The 17,259-nt window shown below is 45.2% G+C and overlaps 1 protein-coding gene across 3 annotated transcripts in view; it reads right to left on the bottom strand.

The window, feature by feature from the left end:
• Positions 1-17,259, bottom strand: part of cpx (synaptic transmission protein complexin) — a 406,174-nt gene that overhangs the window by 116,298 nt on the left and 272,617 nt on the right. The window contains exon 1 of one of the 3 annotated variants that reach the window (XM_075876397.1): positions 13,960-14,099. The exons of the other annotated variants lie outside the window; for them this stretch is intronic. Coding sequence (XP_075732512.1) covers positions 13,960-13,972 — 13 coding nt within the window. The 5' untranslated portion in view covers positions 13,973-14,099. Of the gene's footprint in view, positions 1-13,959; positions 14,100-17,259 lie in introns of those variants that run through there. 3 annotated transcript variants of the gene reach the window in all.

Below are 17,259 nucleotides of genomic sequence, written 5' to 3'. Positions count from 1 at the left end.
GTGTTCTTCGGTGAAACCATTGCTATGTTTGTAGAGCAGGCACATTTCACATTTATTATCCGTATTAGAATATTCATAAAATGCTATTGTTTCCTGGGTACTCACTTGTCTGCTTTCCAAAGGGGGAAAAAAAGGAGTGCATACCTTTATGTTATGTGGAAGTAAGTGTTTGTTTCACAGTGACTGCCCTTGTGCGAGTTTTGTAAGAATCCCCAAAGAAGCACTGTCGCTTTTCTAATGTCCAATCAAGGTTAACGTATTCCAGCACTGAAGAGTTAGAAGTCGAAGTAATTATCGAGAAAGAAGCCAGTCGTGTAAGTATACTTGTGAGCAATTCTTTTCTTTATTTTAGTTTCACAGCCCTGCCACAACGAAATAAAAGGCGGTAAGTTACCCTTGTTGTGTATGCATGCGTTAAAAAGCTGTGCACAGCCCGCTCTCCTGTCTTGTTGTAGGACTAGACAGAAAAGCAGGTGTTAAGGCGACTGTTTCCTAGAACGTAGCAACATTTTACACAAGGCTTCGTCCACTGGTTTCTCTCATCGCACTGACAAACACGTAGATGCCACTTTAAAGTTGCATTCAGTCGCCAAAGGCAAAAGAAACCCTAAAGTTAGATTACTGAGAGAAACAATACATACTCTGCTGGGCGTCCGTGTCCTTATCTTGCTCTAGATGTTATCCTAGAAAATACCACTGAACAAGAAGCCTACACTGTTGCCACTGGTACCCTCACCCAATAGCCGAATTCACAACTACGCTGTAGTCTGTGTCTCGATGCGGGTACAGTGTACAGTTTAAGCTCTAAACTACAAACTTCTTTGCATAAAGTGAAAAAAAAAAACGTTCACATACATAATTTAGTTCACATACAAGCAGTACAGAATGGTACCTTCTGTTTGGTAAGGATAAAATTGATTACTGAATAGTTCATGCCTGAGCCTCTTCTCCTGGTGTATTCATTTAGGGCCAGATGAATTTTTTATGGCATAACTGTGTTCTAGTCCTTCTATTGAGACTGTAGTGTTCCCACGCTCCTCTGTTTTTTGAAACATTAACAGTAAAAGTAAAAAAATAGTCGGAGCCTGTAATTAACGAAAAAAAGAGAAAGAGATGAGTCAGAGTGTTCCCGCACTCATGCAGATAACATTCCATTATCTCCAAGAGCACGTAAGTTAAAAACAAAACATCCCCCTCTCCTTCAAAAAGGAAAAAAAAAAGGCAACCTCGCAAGTGCGTTGCCCTGCTGTAAGCGTGTCCTGTGACATTAAAACTTGATGCCGCCTGCTCACTTTCGCTTCGCCGCGTGCTAACTTAGGCCTTGTCTGCGTGCGGGGAGCACGCCAGCCTGTGCACGTGCGTGTTCCGTGTGTCGCGCACGTCTGTGAACGCTGAAGTCATTCCGACGCTCTCGTCAGTCGAGTGCCGCTCCAATCATGATGAAATATTCATCAGCAAAATGCGACCCGTTTCGAGCTCCCTTCGTCCTGTGTACCGGATTTTGGTGCCTTGCACGAGGCCAAGAAAACCATAAACAAAGAAAAAGATATAATCATAGGTGCGTGACTGCTGGAGCTTTTGAGCAATGCCTTGTACACTACCGAACGCGAACACGAGCAGTCGACACACACACACACACACACACACACACGCACACGCACACGCACACACACACACACACACACACACACACACACACACACACACACACAAAAAGGTCAAGAAAGCGTATGAAATGGCGGTAGCTGCTAACCAGGAAATCAAAATAGAAAAGTGTGCGCGGCGACATTGCATAGTTATTAGCCAACTCTTGCGATTTCTGGTAAAGTTTCGGCGTGAAGCAACGCTTGCATTGATAACAATGGTTTGTTGAACAGGTCAGATTACCACACGCGCATATGTAGTGGCATGTCCTTACTTGCGAACTTGTTGGAAGCGAAGTGATTTCAAATGGTACCACAGCTCAAGTCCGCTCCTATTTTGCGCATCACGCATTTAAGAAACCACAGCATGAGTTTGGTGGGGATTTCAGTGGCCATTTGCAAGACACCTCTGTAGTCGCCAACTAACAAATATGAGCATCTCCGTCATATATTTGAAGCACGCCACTGAATCGTTGACGAGTATGCCTGAGTCTCCGTGGATTAAGAAAGTGTTCTCAGCTGTTGCCCCGATGTAAATGACCTAAAAGCGGAATTGGACTTATACCGCGGCAATGTCGCCGAGCGACCGTTTTACGTAACTTGTACGTGATGACATTCTTCGCAGCAATACGTTTTCAAACGCACGCATATCTTTAGGGCCGCGTTTTCTACGCTCATGACTTTCAGCTTCTTCAGCCATTCGCAGACGGTAATCATGGCGCTGTTCGCTGTCATGATTGTCCGGCACCTGTTTCTACGAACTCATTTAGCGAACGAGATACCTTGTTAATAGAGACCCGGTAGCTAACAAACCTCGGTGACACCCGTAAGTTGCCCTATGAAAATTGTAGCGTTCTTTCACTCAATGAAGGTGTATTTCGCGCCTGCGTATGAGTGCTATTCCCTGTTTTTGTGTGCAAAGTAAGCCGAATATCCTTCTGTACTGCCCCACGCTTCCAGGTATCGCGCAACACACTCCATAGGGGCATGTAAACAGGCTTCACTTCATTGCAAAGTTAACAAGCTATGCCGTCTTGCCTGACACAGCTCAGTTGTCACTCAGCACCGTTCTTCGGGAGTCCCTTGGGTACACCTGTGTCCGGTTTTGCTGAGTAAGTTCCCGGCGCTTGGTGACGACTTCGGCGTTGTTTGTGCTCGGCTTCCTGTTTCTCCATCGTGCCAACTCAGCCTCTTCATCGCCAGACGAACGCGGTTGACACGTAACGCACATAGATTGCGTAGAGAGGCGGTCAACCCAATGTGAATCTACAGTGCTGGATCGACTACTTTCTAAGATAAAAAATTAGTATGTGTTACTTTTTTCATTGTGTCCTGATTTGCAGCGTATATGACTCTTTTGAAAGTGACTCGTGAACTCTCTTTTGTGTCTCACGACTCTCAGAGGAGAGTATAATGATCTCCGAAGAGAGTGTCTCTTCAATGATTGATGATTGATTGATATGTGGGGTTTAATGTCCTAAAACTACCATATGAATATGAGAGACGCCGTAGTGGAGGGCTCCGGAAATTTCGAACACCTGGGGTTCTTTAACGTGCACCCAAATCTGAGCACATGGGCCTACAACATTTCCGCCTCCATCGGAAATGAAGCCGCCGCAGCCGGGATACGATCCCGCGACCTGCGGGTCAGCAGCCCAGTACCTTAGCCACTAGACCACCGCGGCGGGGCGTCTCTTCAATGAGAGTCATGCATACGCGGCAAGTCAGGGCACACGGAAAATAGTCGACATTTTTTTTTCTTCGCGTGTAGAGAGAGACGCGTTACACATGCGTCGCATCTCTCCTATAGCTGTACATTCCGGCAGTGCCTCCAGCTTTCCACCTCCTCTGCCTCCATTCTAGACCCCATCCTTCACCATGAGCTCATCTCCAGGTGCCTTCCACTTCTAGTGCTCACTTCCCTCACGGCCTCCGCCATGTGCCCCGTCTTACTTTCGCCGTGTCATCATGGCGCTACTGGACCTGTGCGCCGGTACCAAAATTGCCAGCGGCGGCGCTGCGCGGGGTGAGGGTGGGGGGTGGACCTAGATTCAAGCGTTGTTGGGGATAAAAACTTTACTTTTAAGTTTGGAAAAAAAACAACAACAAATCTGTCCCCCCAAAAGGGCGAAGCAGTGTGACAGCAGCATCTCTTATTGTTGTTTATTTACAAATACTGCTGCCTTAGTTTGTCGAGACTTTGCAGGTTTAAATGGAAATTTTTAGCACGTTTAGAAAGTACGCCTTCACAAAATACACGTTTACACAATTCTTTTTTTATTTCAATCTCTCAGCACCAAGCCTGCGCAGATACCAATCAAAGTCATTACAAAAGTGCACATCCTGTAGAAAAAAAGACAACAAAAATAATTCGTAATATATTGAATGGGCACAATATTTAGAAGATAAAATCACCGGGTACTGTGTGCAGAAGATGCAACGAAGGATATGGGTGCTAGAACACTCGAACCAGTGTGAACTCTCTCTTATTTGTGCATGATGACTTTGTTTATGCCTTATGATCACATGATTTTTAGTGCACTGATGTTCTAAAGGTACCAAGCGATAAAACATGCGCATTTGAAGTGGGCTATAAACGTTGCTCATAGTGACGAAATATAGGCAGTCTTTCCCTTTTAAAAACAGATTCTGACATAATTATGTCATGTTTGTGGTGAGGCGACCAAAAAACCAACGCATATTCGAGTCTGATGAAAGTCTTACGCGCTGGCTGCCAGTTGAATTCTTTTGTCGAGTTGATTAACGCCTGTAAGGGACACCAAAGTTTTTCAAGAGCTTGTTGCAGATTGTTCAATGTGCACGCGCCATTTTAACTTTGTTGTGAAAGTGACACCAATGTATTTAACTACATAACACCTGCTAGACTTAAGCCGTCATTAGTATATTTAAAATGAAGGGGCTGTTTCTGATTAGAAAAAGTCATGACTACAGTCTTTTTGAAAATTGCCATGTTTACCTCGCGTTACAAAGTGTCAAAAAAAATAACCTGTACAGCGCTTTCTAATCTATAGCATTACAGATGGTTGTACAGATAACGCAGTCATCTGAATACATTCTCAATTTATTGGAGTATCACCAATGATTTCTTCTCCGCCGTTCGTATGAACAGTAGGTAAAAGTGAACCAAGCTAGCACCGAATCTTCAGGAACCTTCCTGATGTGAAATGTACGCTCGATGAGTTCGCGTGGTTATCCGTAACAAATTTCAAGCACAACCGCAAGTAATCTGCTATCGAATCAACCAGCTTTTTGTCGCCAAAAATTGTTGAAAAGAAAAAGTTTTAGCATGGGCAACCACGTCAAGGGCATTTGAATAGTCAATAAATATGACATCTACCCATTTTGCGTCGTTCTGGGTAGAAGCCATGTCGTGCGTGAATTGAAGCAACTTTGTAACAGTGGAACAGCCAGTAGGTAAGCCGTTCTGTAATCGTGAAAGTGTATTGTGTGCTTTCAGATTTTCTACAGTCCATTTGTTGACCATCTTCTAGCAATGTTGAAACACTCGGGCTACATTATAATAAACGTATCTATTATAAAAGGGACGAACCTGTGCCTGAAACTCAGTAATTGCAGTCATATAGAACTGCGCGCGTCAGTCAAACACTGAATATGTCATTCAGCCTACCGAGCGCGTGGCGCATACGAGCCGGGTCCAGCCAGGTGCTCGTGCCAATATGCATGCGTGTCCTGTGCGCACACTCATGGGCACGTTATTTGATTGCGACCTAGATTGATTGATATGTGGGGTTTAACGTGCCAAAACCACCATATGATTAGGAGAGACGCCGTAGTGGAGGGTTCCGGAAATTTCGACCACCTGGGGTTCTTTAACGTTCACCCAAATCTGAGCACACGGGCTTCCATCGAAAATGCAGCCGCCGCAGCCGAGATTTGAACGCGCGCGACCTGCGGGTCAGCAGCCGAGTACCTTGGCCACTAGACCACCGCGGCAGGGCGACTGCGGCCTAGATGTCGCAGCATTATGCTCCAGAAGTTTAGAGCTGGTGGGCTGCAAAACTTTTGACATGAAACGTCGCATTATTTGATTGTTTCCGGACTTAAACACGGGTACCACGGCTGCTAATTTCCGCAGCTGGGGAACTGCGGCATAAATTATTGTTGTTGTAAATACTACAGTGAGTCGGTCAGCACATTATTCTGAATACAGCTTTATAAGCATATTTGGAATACCGTCTGGGCCAGATCGTCTCGGAACCTCAAGATTTTGTATAATGTTAAGTACTTCACAGGTATTTAATTCAATATTAGAGCAAAGCCATAGTTTGCTGCACGCTGAAACTGAAATAGTGATGCCGTTATCGATATAAAAAACAGATTTGAAGTGATTATTAAAGGAATTTGCTATAGCTTCAGGATTTGATGAGACTTCACCATCAAGAATAAACGATGAGGGCATAGACGATGCAGGACTTATCGACCTCTAGTACCTAGATGAATTTGTTTCATGAACGTAGCGAAGGCACTGCTGAACTAGTAGTTCTCAGCCTAGTTCCTTTCAGCTTCTAATTTATTTTTGAGTGCATTAAATGAAGAAACATTATCAATACACTTGGAAATACAACTATTACATAAGCGGTTAATGTGACGAGTGAGCTAACGTATATTTTTTGGTACCATGGGTGTCTTGCGTTAAATTTCTTATATTTTGAGGCAATGTCACAAAACTTATGGAGCGCATCTGCATTGCGAAATTCGCTACAACAGTCCAACTCCTAAAATGCGAAGCAAAAGTGTCCAGTGAACCCAAGTGTCATCCGCTTAAGAAAGTTCAAAACCGTTTTTCTTTGAGGAGAACACGCTAAGTTTGAGGCAACTTCAAGAGTTTTATGGTCTGAAAACTCTTCGACGACTTCACATTTCACACCGTGCGATAGGAGCTCGCACTTCCATAACGAACTTAGGCTGCAGCTAAGTCTTTTTCATCTGATCTCGCGAAACTGCGAAAATTCTGGTATATGAGAACACAGCCACTCCGGGAAAAAGAGCAGTGTTTGTGCAATGATGTCATAGCGCGTAGAAGGCTACATGAGCCGTTAGTTGATGTCTGTTGAAATAGCGCGCGCTAGCACTTGTGATCGCACCCTTCATTATCAATGTTCAGAGTTCCGGATAGAGCCACACAGCCTCCTACCTGATTATCTCTTCATACTCCTTCGTCCAGCAAAAGACTGACAGGGCTTCCTATCTAGTTGAGGAGCAATCGACGCCAGGCATCGCACGTGGAGGGATGTTATTGTATGCGACCTCGGTGCGAAGGAGATGGACCACCTGTTTCATCTATGCTTAACAGTGTTCCTCGCTAGTGCTCGCGAAATTTATCATCGGGAAGCGCATACAGTGTGCGTACAAAAATTATTTATTTGGACTTTACACGGAACAAGACAGCGACGATGAAAGCCTGTAAAGACTGCCCATAAAAATTTCTCGCAATGAAATAACATACAAAAACCGTCGAAATGGGCTCGCCTCTTTTATGGCGAGCTGCGTCGTCTTCACTGTAAAGAATTTGTCCGTTGGGATAATGAATTAATCCGGCACTTCTTACTTTGGTTTTGCTCATTAAACGTCTCTACATTCTCTTCCCCGAAACTCTTACATCTCTTCGACATTTATGTCTTCACAAAGCATGTGTGCAATATGTGAGCGCTTAGCGTTGAGCCTATCAGGATTTCGAGCTTGTGGGCTACGCTCTCTTATTAAATGCGAAGCATCTCTTTGTGTACTGCAAGCGCTTTCGGCGTCTATATGCGTACCTATCTATCTATCTAGCTGCTTACGACTGGGTGCTCTCATGATCACCCCCGTAACTTGGTGTCAACCAATAGTGAAATGAAATGTGCGGTTTAACGTCTCAAAACCATATATGATCATGAGAGACGCCGTAGTAGAGGGCTCCAGAAATTTGAACCACCTGGGGTTCTTTAACGCGCACTCAAATCTGAGCATACGGGCCCATAGCATTTTCGCCTCCATCGAAAATGCAGCGGCCGCAGCCGCGATTCGGTCCCGCGACATGCGGGTCAGCAGTCGAGTACCTTTGCCACTAGACCACCGCGACGGGGCTGTCAACTAAACGTAGTATGGGAGGGTAAGATGGCTTGACGAATATGACGCTCTAGTAAATACTTTATTATTGTCAAAATCGCGTCGCATACGTCGTCAAACTTGCGGGCGTGCATGTGCCACAGGTGATTAAAACTTAGCATCTGCCCAGGAACGGCGAGAACACACATAGGTAATTTTAACGCAGAGCACCAAGAAAAAGCTTACACCGGCAGAGTTGAGCCCCTTTTTCCCCCAACGAACGCACACAATAAATATCATGGTCGCAGCTGGAATTGAACCCCACAGCATTGTGCATGACAATCAAGTATTATACCACAGGACCGCAAATACATAGAGCGTAATGTTTGTGAAACGTCAATTGCGCTTGCAATGATGCGGGGCTATCCAATTTTGAAAACTTCACATATGTCCTCTTATCATACAGCCATCACGTTGGGCTAGCATCAAATCTAGTTTGGCGACATTCGCTGAAGTATTTGTGTAGCAGTGTCCAGGGGTGCCACCTTCGCGAGACCAGCGCTTCATAACAAATCATCCCTTTTGGTGTTGCTAATACTCATATTGCTGTTGGCATCGTCGCGCAATTGCAAGCTTATGTAAGCATCTGCAACTGCTCAACTTATGTCTGTGCGTGAAACATTTGCAGATGTACTTAGCCTCATTTCATAACGTGACGCTGAATAAAAAATTACAACATGGTCACGTTCCTTCCGCATGCTTCGCATAACGTCAATTCGCGAGGTACATGGCATCTGCCGAATTTTTCTTGTTCACTAGCGCAATCAGAAACTCACAAAATCCAGTGAAGTTCATCGCGCATGATAATAGTACAAAACGTGAGGAAGAACGGAGTTACAGAGGGGGAAGGGGCGCATGGCACAGCAAGGTAGACAACAATTTAAAACTGATATTTATCTTATATGGACCTTTCTACAGTATGAGCCCTAATCATGTCATGTGAATCATCGTTCTAGCGTCACGAAGAGCTCCAAAAGAACGAGAAACACCTAGAGAGAATTGCACGCCCGATTCCATATTTTCAGAATCTGTTTTAGGGCCCCTATATAGAGAGGCCATGCTAACACGTACATAAGAGAACAGTCAAGACACCGCAAGCGCCGCACTGAGAAATCATAAAGCTGAAGAGAAAAAGGTGAAGTTATGCATTTTATGGCCAGATTTTCCACTCGGGTTAAAACAAGACAAACTGCGACGCGTCGCAATTATTGCTCGGCGGTGGCGCGGTCTCCCGCAGCAAACGGCGGGAGCAAAAACGGGCGACAGCAGCGGCCGTTTCTAACAAATGTTAGAAGTTCATGTACTTAAATATAGGTGCACGTTAATTAACACCAGAGTTCACAATTTCCGGAGCCGTCCACCATGTTGACCCTCATAATGTTTCGCTGTTGCAGAGTGGGAAATGAAAACAAATGTTCTCAGGAATGCCCCCTGTTGACTGCTTAAAAATTGACCTGAAGTTTCTCGAAATGTTCAAGCGTAACCATAAAAAAAAAATACTACGGCTATAAGAGTTTGCTGAAAGCATCACGCACACTGGTACGAAGCAAAAGTAGCAGCCATGACTGAATGCTCATGCAAAAGGAAACCGCTAGTCTTTAAGAGCATGGAAAAATATAGGCATGAGAATCAAGAGGCTTATTTGTACGCTTGCCCGAAGCTTGCTATAGAATCACGCGAGATGCCCATAGATAGACTCCACTGTCCGGACGATGTCTTTACATTGAACTGCTCACTTTACGAAGAACACTACGTCAACAACGAAAAAAAAAAAGCCACATAAAGTAGAGCACCGTGCGAGCCAGGAGAAACCAAAACAGCTTTTCTTCGCTCGTCGACCTGCACAGGCAAAGCTGCAGTAGCGGTTATACTCAAGGAAATCGATTGATCTGCTATCAAGTACAAAATAGTATTTCTTCTATTTCATTTTCTTTTTCAATCTCTTATAGCCCCACCGTGGATTTGAGCTGAGCCCGCACGGTCGTAACCCAGATGAGCGAGCGAGATAGCCTTCGGGCCCGAACCTATAGGTCGTTTAGCCGAAGCTATTGCGTCTGTTTGGATAAACGACCACCCCTCTACTACGGCGGGCAGCGTTTTTTTTTTTTTCTCTTTCCGCCTTATCGCGGCCACTCAACAAAAGGAGCGTCCGATAAATGAGAGTTGCTTTTACTGCCAAAGATCACCGAATCACGCAACGTTCACCTGCGTGCCAATACGTTCTGGCACAAGCCGCACTTCCTTCTGCAGAGAGTATCGAACCTTGTAGTTCAAAAGTAAACGGAAATCATTTTATAACGGCCTCACCAAACGACTGACAGTTTCGTCAGCGTAATTTCGCAATAGACATGAATTGGCGAATGGCACCTTCGCACCTTTATTTTTGTTAGACTGGCAGCTAATACTCGAACTAAAAGTGACACACGAGGAGGAATCCAGAGCTCGCGCAGCGATTTATAAAAGACATGCTTCGTGCAGTAAACAAACTAAAAGATTTTGAAAATGAGATGATCGAAAAATAAAATTGTGATGTTTTACGTGCTAGGAGCTCGACGTGGTTAATAGAACCCACCTAGCTAGATAGCTACGGTTTAATTTTGACCATCTGAAATTCTTTAGCGCTCACATACATATCAAGGCAAAAAAACTGATAAGAAAAACACTGTCATTGGTGGGGTTTCAGCGCCTTTAGCGACTTGAATACACGTGCGAGCATTCTCCACGAAGAGGTACTTTAGTTGTTCAGCGATAAGAATGTATGAAAAATTGCGGCCCGTGATTAAGCTGCATAAAAACGCAGTGAAATAACATTGCAGTGTGCTGATGAGATATTTTAGAACGTGGAAAATTGGTTGCAGTGATATGACAGTCACCTTGTCTCACTAAAAACGCAACCGATGACTTTGACAAAGTATAGGCTGTCAACATCTAGTACGCAACTAGTGATTCGATAAATTTCATTGCATCGATGGGACTGTACATCTCATTTCATGGGATGGTATAGGTCCCATAGTTTGGTGCTATTAGAAAATAGCAAGATAAACTTAGGGGTCGTCCTAATGAGATACGTAGACGTGTCCAAGATAGCTGAAGCTGTTACATTAGGATGATCGCCAAAATAAATGTCTCCCGTTTGTAATGATTCAGTGAAAAAATATCAATTGCAAAAAAAAACATTTATTCAGAGTAAAACAAAGGACTTCCCGTTTTGCATGATTATTTCACCATTTGCCATTTCTGTCTGCTCAAACCTATGTCCACTGTTTGCCGCCGAAACATGAGGCGAGTTTGTGTACACTTTTTTCGCCTTTCTAGAGATCTAGGGGATTTCACTTGTCTTACCGTTCGCCCCGACATTCTCACACTGTCCCATCTTCAACTCTGCTTGTTGTTACTTGTAGACAGGACAGGAAGGAGCTCCACCAATCAATCTTGCTCAAGAATGGGTAGGGTGCTAGCAATGCGATAAGGGCGTGTTGAAGCGACAGGAGTGGGATAGAGTGTTTATTTCTATTTGTCCTTGTATCAGTGACGTGAGAAATCGGACTCAGCGGGCACCAGCCGAGAAAGAATTTCTTGCCAAGGAGCAAGAATAGATGCCCGACAAATCAGTACCAGACTTTGAAGGAGCAGAATGACATAGGATAAAAGGCGAGAAACAAAAGGAGCCTGTCAGGAAAATAAATACAGAATTAAAGGCATCCGGATTTATTATTATTATTTTTTAGCTTGTTATCGCTTCTTCACACACACACACACACACACACACTCACTCACTCACTCACTCACTCACACACACACACACACACGCACACACACACACACACACACACACACACACACACACACACACACACACACACACCCCAAAACTTCTAAGCTCGTAGTGCTGATGGCTTCATCCGATAGAGGGATAGAAGCGCGCTATGATGAAACTCTGACCAAAGAAGGCCAAGTGAACAGCTTTCTATAATGGATAGGTGTATGGTATTGTTAAAAAATAAAGAAAAATAAAAGAAAATAAGCACGAAAGCGATAGTCGGACAAGAAATGATCAGTGAGCGTGCTAGGCGCTCTGCAAGTTGTCAGGAATGAAGGCGGGGCTAAGTGACTAAGTAAAGAAGACAAAACGAGTGAAGTATAAGAAATAAGTATCCCTGTCATCACTCCGTATCAAAGAAGAGCTTTCGATACAGACACAAAAGAAAAAAAATAGAGCCTTGTGGTGAAGAAGCGAAGAGCACAAGAAAAGTTGTTCACAGTGTTGGAGCCGTTCACGCTACAGGAATTGGAACTGCACGGGTGGTTAAAGAGCAATAAATCAGGTGGTCCATGCGCAAACCTGTCCGGTTGCCACACTTTCGTGAATGACTGTGAAGGGTTTCGCTGATTCGAGTGCACCCCTCATCGTGACTATTGAAGAACTTTGGCCATTTGTGTTAGGTTTGTTCATGACAGTGCCTTCTCGAGGCCCCCTCAAGAAGCTCCGATATCTGCGTTCAAATTCTCTTCTGAAAGGCCCGGAGGGAGTAAGTGTTCAATAGAAGTAAGAAAATAACAAATACCAATATTAGAAGAAATTGACTAGTTTAAATTATTTAGCTAGCATAAGGGACAATACAGGCACGTTAAATTAATAATATACACATTCCACGACGCTTTGAGCCTGGTCTGATGTTACATAATTTTGCAAGTTCAGTATATCATGTTCGCCTGAGATTGGGTTTATAATGGTCCTACTCCTATATGGTCCGAGCATTGCATTCGCGTAGCCATTGCCAGATATCACAACTACAGAAAAAAATGGAAAACATAATTTAAAAATTCAGTGTTTAATTTTGATCGTGCAGGTTTTTAATGTGCCGTTTCCCACTTCATGCTTTCAAGCACAGCGCAACAAGACGGTACGCAAGAAAAAGGAGGACACATCCTGTTTTTGCACGGCGTTTCAAACCATGAAGTTTAACCAACTCACCCAGTTTTGTACGCCATTTAATGCTGTTCAAGTGTGTTTAATGAGAGAATAGAATACTTGGGATGCCATCAGATATTGCTTGTGGAGAAAACCGTTAGCCGCTGAGAGCTGTGACTCTTCAGAATGAAGTTGCCTGCGCAAGCCTATGTGAATTGGAGTAGGAAAGATTATATTGTACTCATAGATTTTCTCGCAAGCAAGCAAAAAAAAAGCGTTAAAAAAGTCTCAAACGCCCTGTCTTGCAAAAAAAAGGACATCCGGCCCATTTGTAATGTACATCTTCAATGGCGAACAGGCTACTTTCTCTCACACAGAATCGAAAGAAAGAGGGAAAGAGCGTACAAGGGAGCATGGAAGGAGTGACACACAACCATCAGTCAACCGGACAGTGGCTCCTACGGGCTCATTACGCGCGCCCTTCTTGCCAGAAGTGCTGCTAGGGACAGCCTTGGCCCGAGGTAATGGTCGCAGCGTGGCAACCCTTTTTTCTCTCTTGCTCCGACCATGCCAGGAGTCCGTCGGTGGTTTCGTCGCAGCCGGTGCGTGACCGCCAGCCTCTCCGGCGCGACGCAGCCTGCATCCGTCCTGCGTCCCGGACACTGCCGGACGGTGCCCCGCTCATGTTTAATTCAGGCGCACGGCGCCCTCTCGTGCTGCCTGCAGCAGTCACCACAGCAAATCGATGCGGTCGTTGCGATGGGCGCCATTTTTGAATGCCGGACGCAGGCCCCGCGGGACCCGGAAGCGGCGCAGGCCACTCTTGCTGCGCATTGACCGGGACAACTTGCTTTTCTGACCACGCAGAGGCCCTGGGACGCCTGAAGCTACTACTGCTTGCACGCTGGACCTTGCAACTACGGAGAGACACTCGCGGTGCACAGCCGTACAATTCAATGTCGTGATCAGACGCGCGGCTGTGCCTCGCGCTACGGCTGCCCGTTGTTGCGAGTCGCGCTGTCCTACTAGCAACCAGGCTTGCGCAGTGCGCGCCCGCAACTAAGGAGCAAAGAAAATGAAAGCAAGTCCCCAAAATAACGGCCACCGTGCAAGTACGAGAAAAAGACCAGCCATCCCAAAAAATATTGCTTTTATTCAGCCAAGACTACAGAGCAACCATGCTGGCCTACAAAGTCTACCGCAAGCTGGCCAGAACAAAAGCTCTCGACGCTAATGCAGAGCAAAGAATCAAAAGCGAATTCGGCGACTCCTTACCTACGAAGTCCATGGCGGGGCTGATGTGACGGGACGCAAAACAACTAGCAACGCGAGCCGCTCGGCACTCGGCTTCCGCGACACATCCGGACAACAAATGCGCGGCTGCTGCTACGAAAACGCACAGCCGTACTGCGGGGTGTTCTGTGCTGCGGCAGGCAGGACGCGCTTCGCGCGGCCGCCGCCAGTGCTGCGCCACAGGCCTCGCCATGGTTGTCAGCTGACGGCGTGCAAGACGCTCGGGCGCTCCACGAGGCGCCGCCAGTGTGTTCACCGATCGGGCTTCCGGACGGAAAAGCGGGGGCTCTGCGCGACCTTGCCACTAGGTCAAGGGTGGCCCAGAATAAAAGTTTTCCCCGCACCAGCAGTGGCCCTAATGCGCCACCCGGGCGGACCAAGTGTTCGGTGCCGCCCGATGGGCACAATAGAGCAACTGCGCTCATTAGCCGCCTTCGCGCCTTCCGCTCGTCGACTTGCCGAGGGTGCTTGCAGTCTGTCGGGATGCTTTTTATTGATGTCCTCGGCATTAGGTGGGGGTGCTTTTCCTGATACTAGCTTGCCTGTGACGAACCGCCCAAAGAGAACGCCATGTGACGAGCTGGCTTTCTTGCACGTCAATAATCAGTGAACCAGAGACAACTTGAGAAAAAAAAAAGTCTAGCAGTTTGTGTATCAACTACGCATTCGCAGCAGCGGACATTGGGAATTTCGGAAAATAAAGAAGTATAAAAGCATCGCTTGAAAAGATTTTCAAACTTACTGGTCGCGTAATGATTTTACAGTGGACGCACCAAAATAAAAAAAAAACATGTTTGCAAAACATGTTTAGTTGGCTATATTAGAAATATTTTGTTTTTTTACATTATTAGCATAATAAAGAACACGATTCACGTCCAATAGCGTGTGCCTCACAACGTGGCCATAAGACGTCTACATATTTTTCCTGCAGGCATCGTAGCATGAAAACTGTCGAAACCACACGCACCTGACTACCCGAAATAATTTCCTTCCCTGTTGCTCGATCGCCCCACGTACTTTATGAACGTGATGCATTTCTTTTGTGTCTGTTATGATGAGATGTCCTTAAGAGCGCTCACAGTAAGTTAATGTAAAATGCAGCTGCGCGTAATGCAGACATAGCTGCGCGTCATGTCTAGCAGCGATGATGTTTTTCCTGTGGTAGCCCTTGATCTGTGGCAGCTAATAATTGAGGACACAACCTGCAAGTTCAATGTTAAAGGTAAATCCTCTCAAGCTACATTTATATGCGCCGTTGTACGTGCAGGCGCTACTCGGCGCATGCCCATATCGCTCGTGGGCCCACGAGGCAGACTTTTGTCCTTGTGGGCGAGGACTAACCATTGCAAACACCTTTTCTATGCGAGCCACAGCCTTCATGATAGAGTGACTTCTTTTCGCCTTGCTTGAATATGTTCGAGGTGGATGGCCATTCGGTCGCGCCCGAACTTTAGGTATTTTGGTTTGTTAGCAAAGCTATTTTTGCCACGTCACCGAGTTTTACTACCACAGTCACAATGTTCCCAGCGTCTTGTTATCTATCCAGCATCATCATCTCAATATAAAATGAATGGATTTGTTTCTCTTGACTGTGGATGAAAACTAAAAAAATTTCGTTTACATGGACGACCACACAGCGCTTCTACGTAAATACCTATTGCAGGCTGAATGAGTAGCCCTGATGCGCTCAACGCCCCGTAGCCATGGGCGTACTTATGTCTGATTGGTGCCTGAATGTTTTGCGAAGCAATTAAGATAGGTTATGGCCACTATTTCAGTGACTGCGCAACAGAAATTAACATTCTCACTGGGTGATGGAACTCACGAATCATATAGTTGTAAGCAGCTCACAACAACAACAAAAAATACTGTTAAAACGGTCGAAATAAAGTTCGTTGTCTGTTTATATAAGCAATCGCAAATGAAAAGAAGATTAAGTGCTTGTCATCTGCAAAATGCTCTCTAAATTAGCACTAATATATTTTTGTAACCTTGACACGGTGAAATACACCGAGCCTATTGTTCTCACACGAACGTGAAAAAAAGCGACGCGGCATGTTTTCTGTCTTCGTGTGTAAAGCTGAGGATGGGAAAGAATTTACACATCAACAGCTCGAGGTCACGTGACCTGAACAGAAACTATATGACATCACACCGCTGATGTACAAATTGTATACGCAATTCAAGGTTGAGCCTGGCGTTGCACAACTAGCGCTATCTTGCCATTGTCAGCGGCTGGTTCATGTGACGGTGGGGTTCAGTAACTCGTACCTTGCCGTTTCGCGTTTCACGCTATTTTGCCGGCACCACTACTGCCATAGTGATGCTCGACAGCGACACGCCTTTCTAGAAATGACGTCATGCGTGACGCTTCTGTTCAGGTCACATGACCCAGAGCTGTTGAAGCGCAAATAGACTTAACAGCACTGGCAACGGTGCCACCGAACAAATTTTCTCAGGCTCTTGAAAGATGGTGGACTCAGAATAATGCTGCTGGAGGAAAATTATTTTCTAGTTACAGTATGTATTCTAAGCACACCAGTATTCTTAGGCAGTATATACGACCCAGTCATGAGTGCGTGCGTGCGTTTCTTCTTGCATTTCTGCGTTCGTATATAACTCCGCCTCTGTGGTCACACACCGTCCATGAATTCATAACTACGCCGACTCAAAAACTTCGAAGCACGGCTCGAAATATGCGGTGTTTTTTATGCTGAAACAGTAAGCAGTGAGAAGAAATTCGAAGTCTGAATGATGCCGCACTTAGTTTTCTAGATTAGATAGACAGAATACCTGATATTCTTGTATGCATCATCCATTTGCGAGAGAATCACTCTGGCCGCGCAGCCACATAATTTACAAGAGTAAACCTGCGATAAAAGTGAAGACAGTGAAGATTAACAACCAGACAGGACAAGTGCTTGTCCTTTCTGCTTGTCCGTCTTCGCCGTCTTCGTTTCAATGGCAGGTATCCTCATCCGAATAGTGCGAACAACTCACCCGGCAAGCTATGCGTTATTGATCAAAATATGTATTCATGTAACTTGATATGCTTTATTAGGAATGTGTCTTCATGGTCTTTATGAAGCTAGAAATCGCACCATACAGGCTTGTGAAGACAACTTTGCAACGTTGTGAGAAACTTTCTTGAGAATGTTGTTTACAAAACAGTGCTATCTAGAACATCCATGTAAAGAAACACCTCCTAGTAAAAAAATATTAGGTGCTGGTTGAAGTTGATATCTACTAGCACACACTGATGTGCTCCCAAAAGTATAATGA

This window comes from Rhipicephalus microplus, chromosome X (assembly GCF_043290135.1).
Source record: "Rhipicephalus microplus isolate Deutch F79 chromosome X, USDA_Rmic, whole genome shotgun sequence".
In the NCBI taxonomy this organism is placed as follows: Eukaryota; Metazoa; Arthropoda; class Arachnida; order Ixodida; family Ixodidae; genus Rhipicephalus; species Rhipicephalus microplus.
The sequence above is the reverse complement of the archived record's forward strand: the minus strand, read 5'-3'. Positions and strand labels throughout refer to the sequence as shown.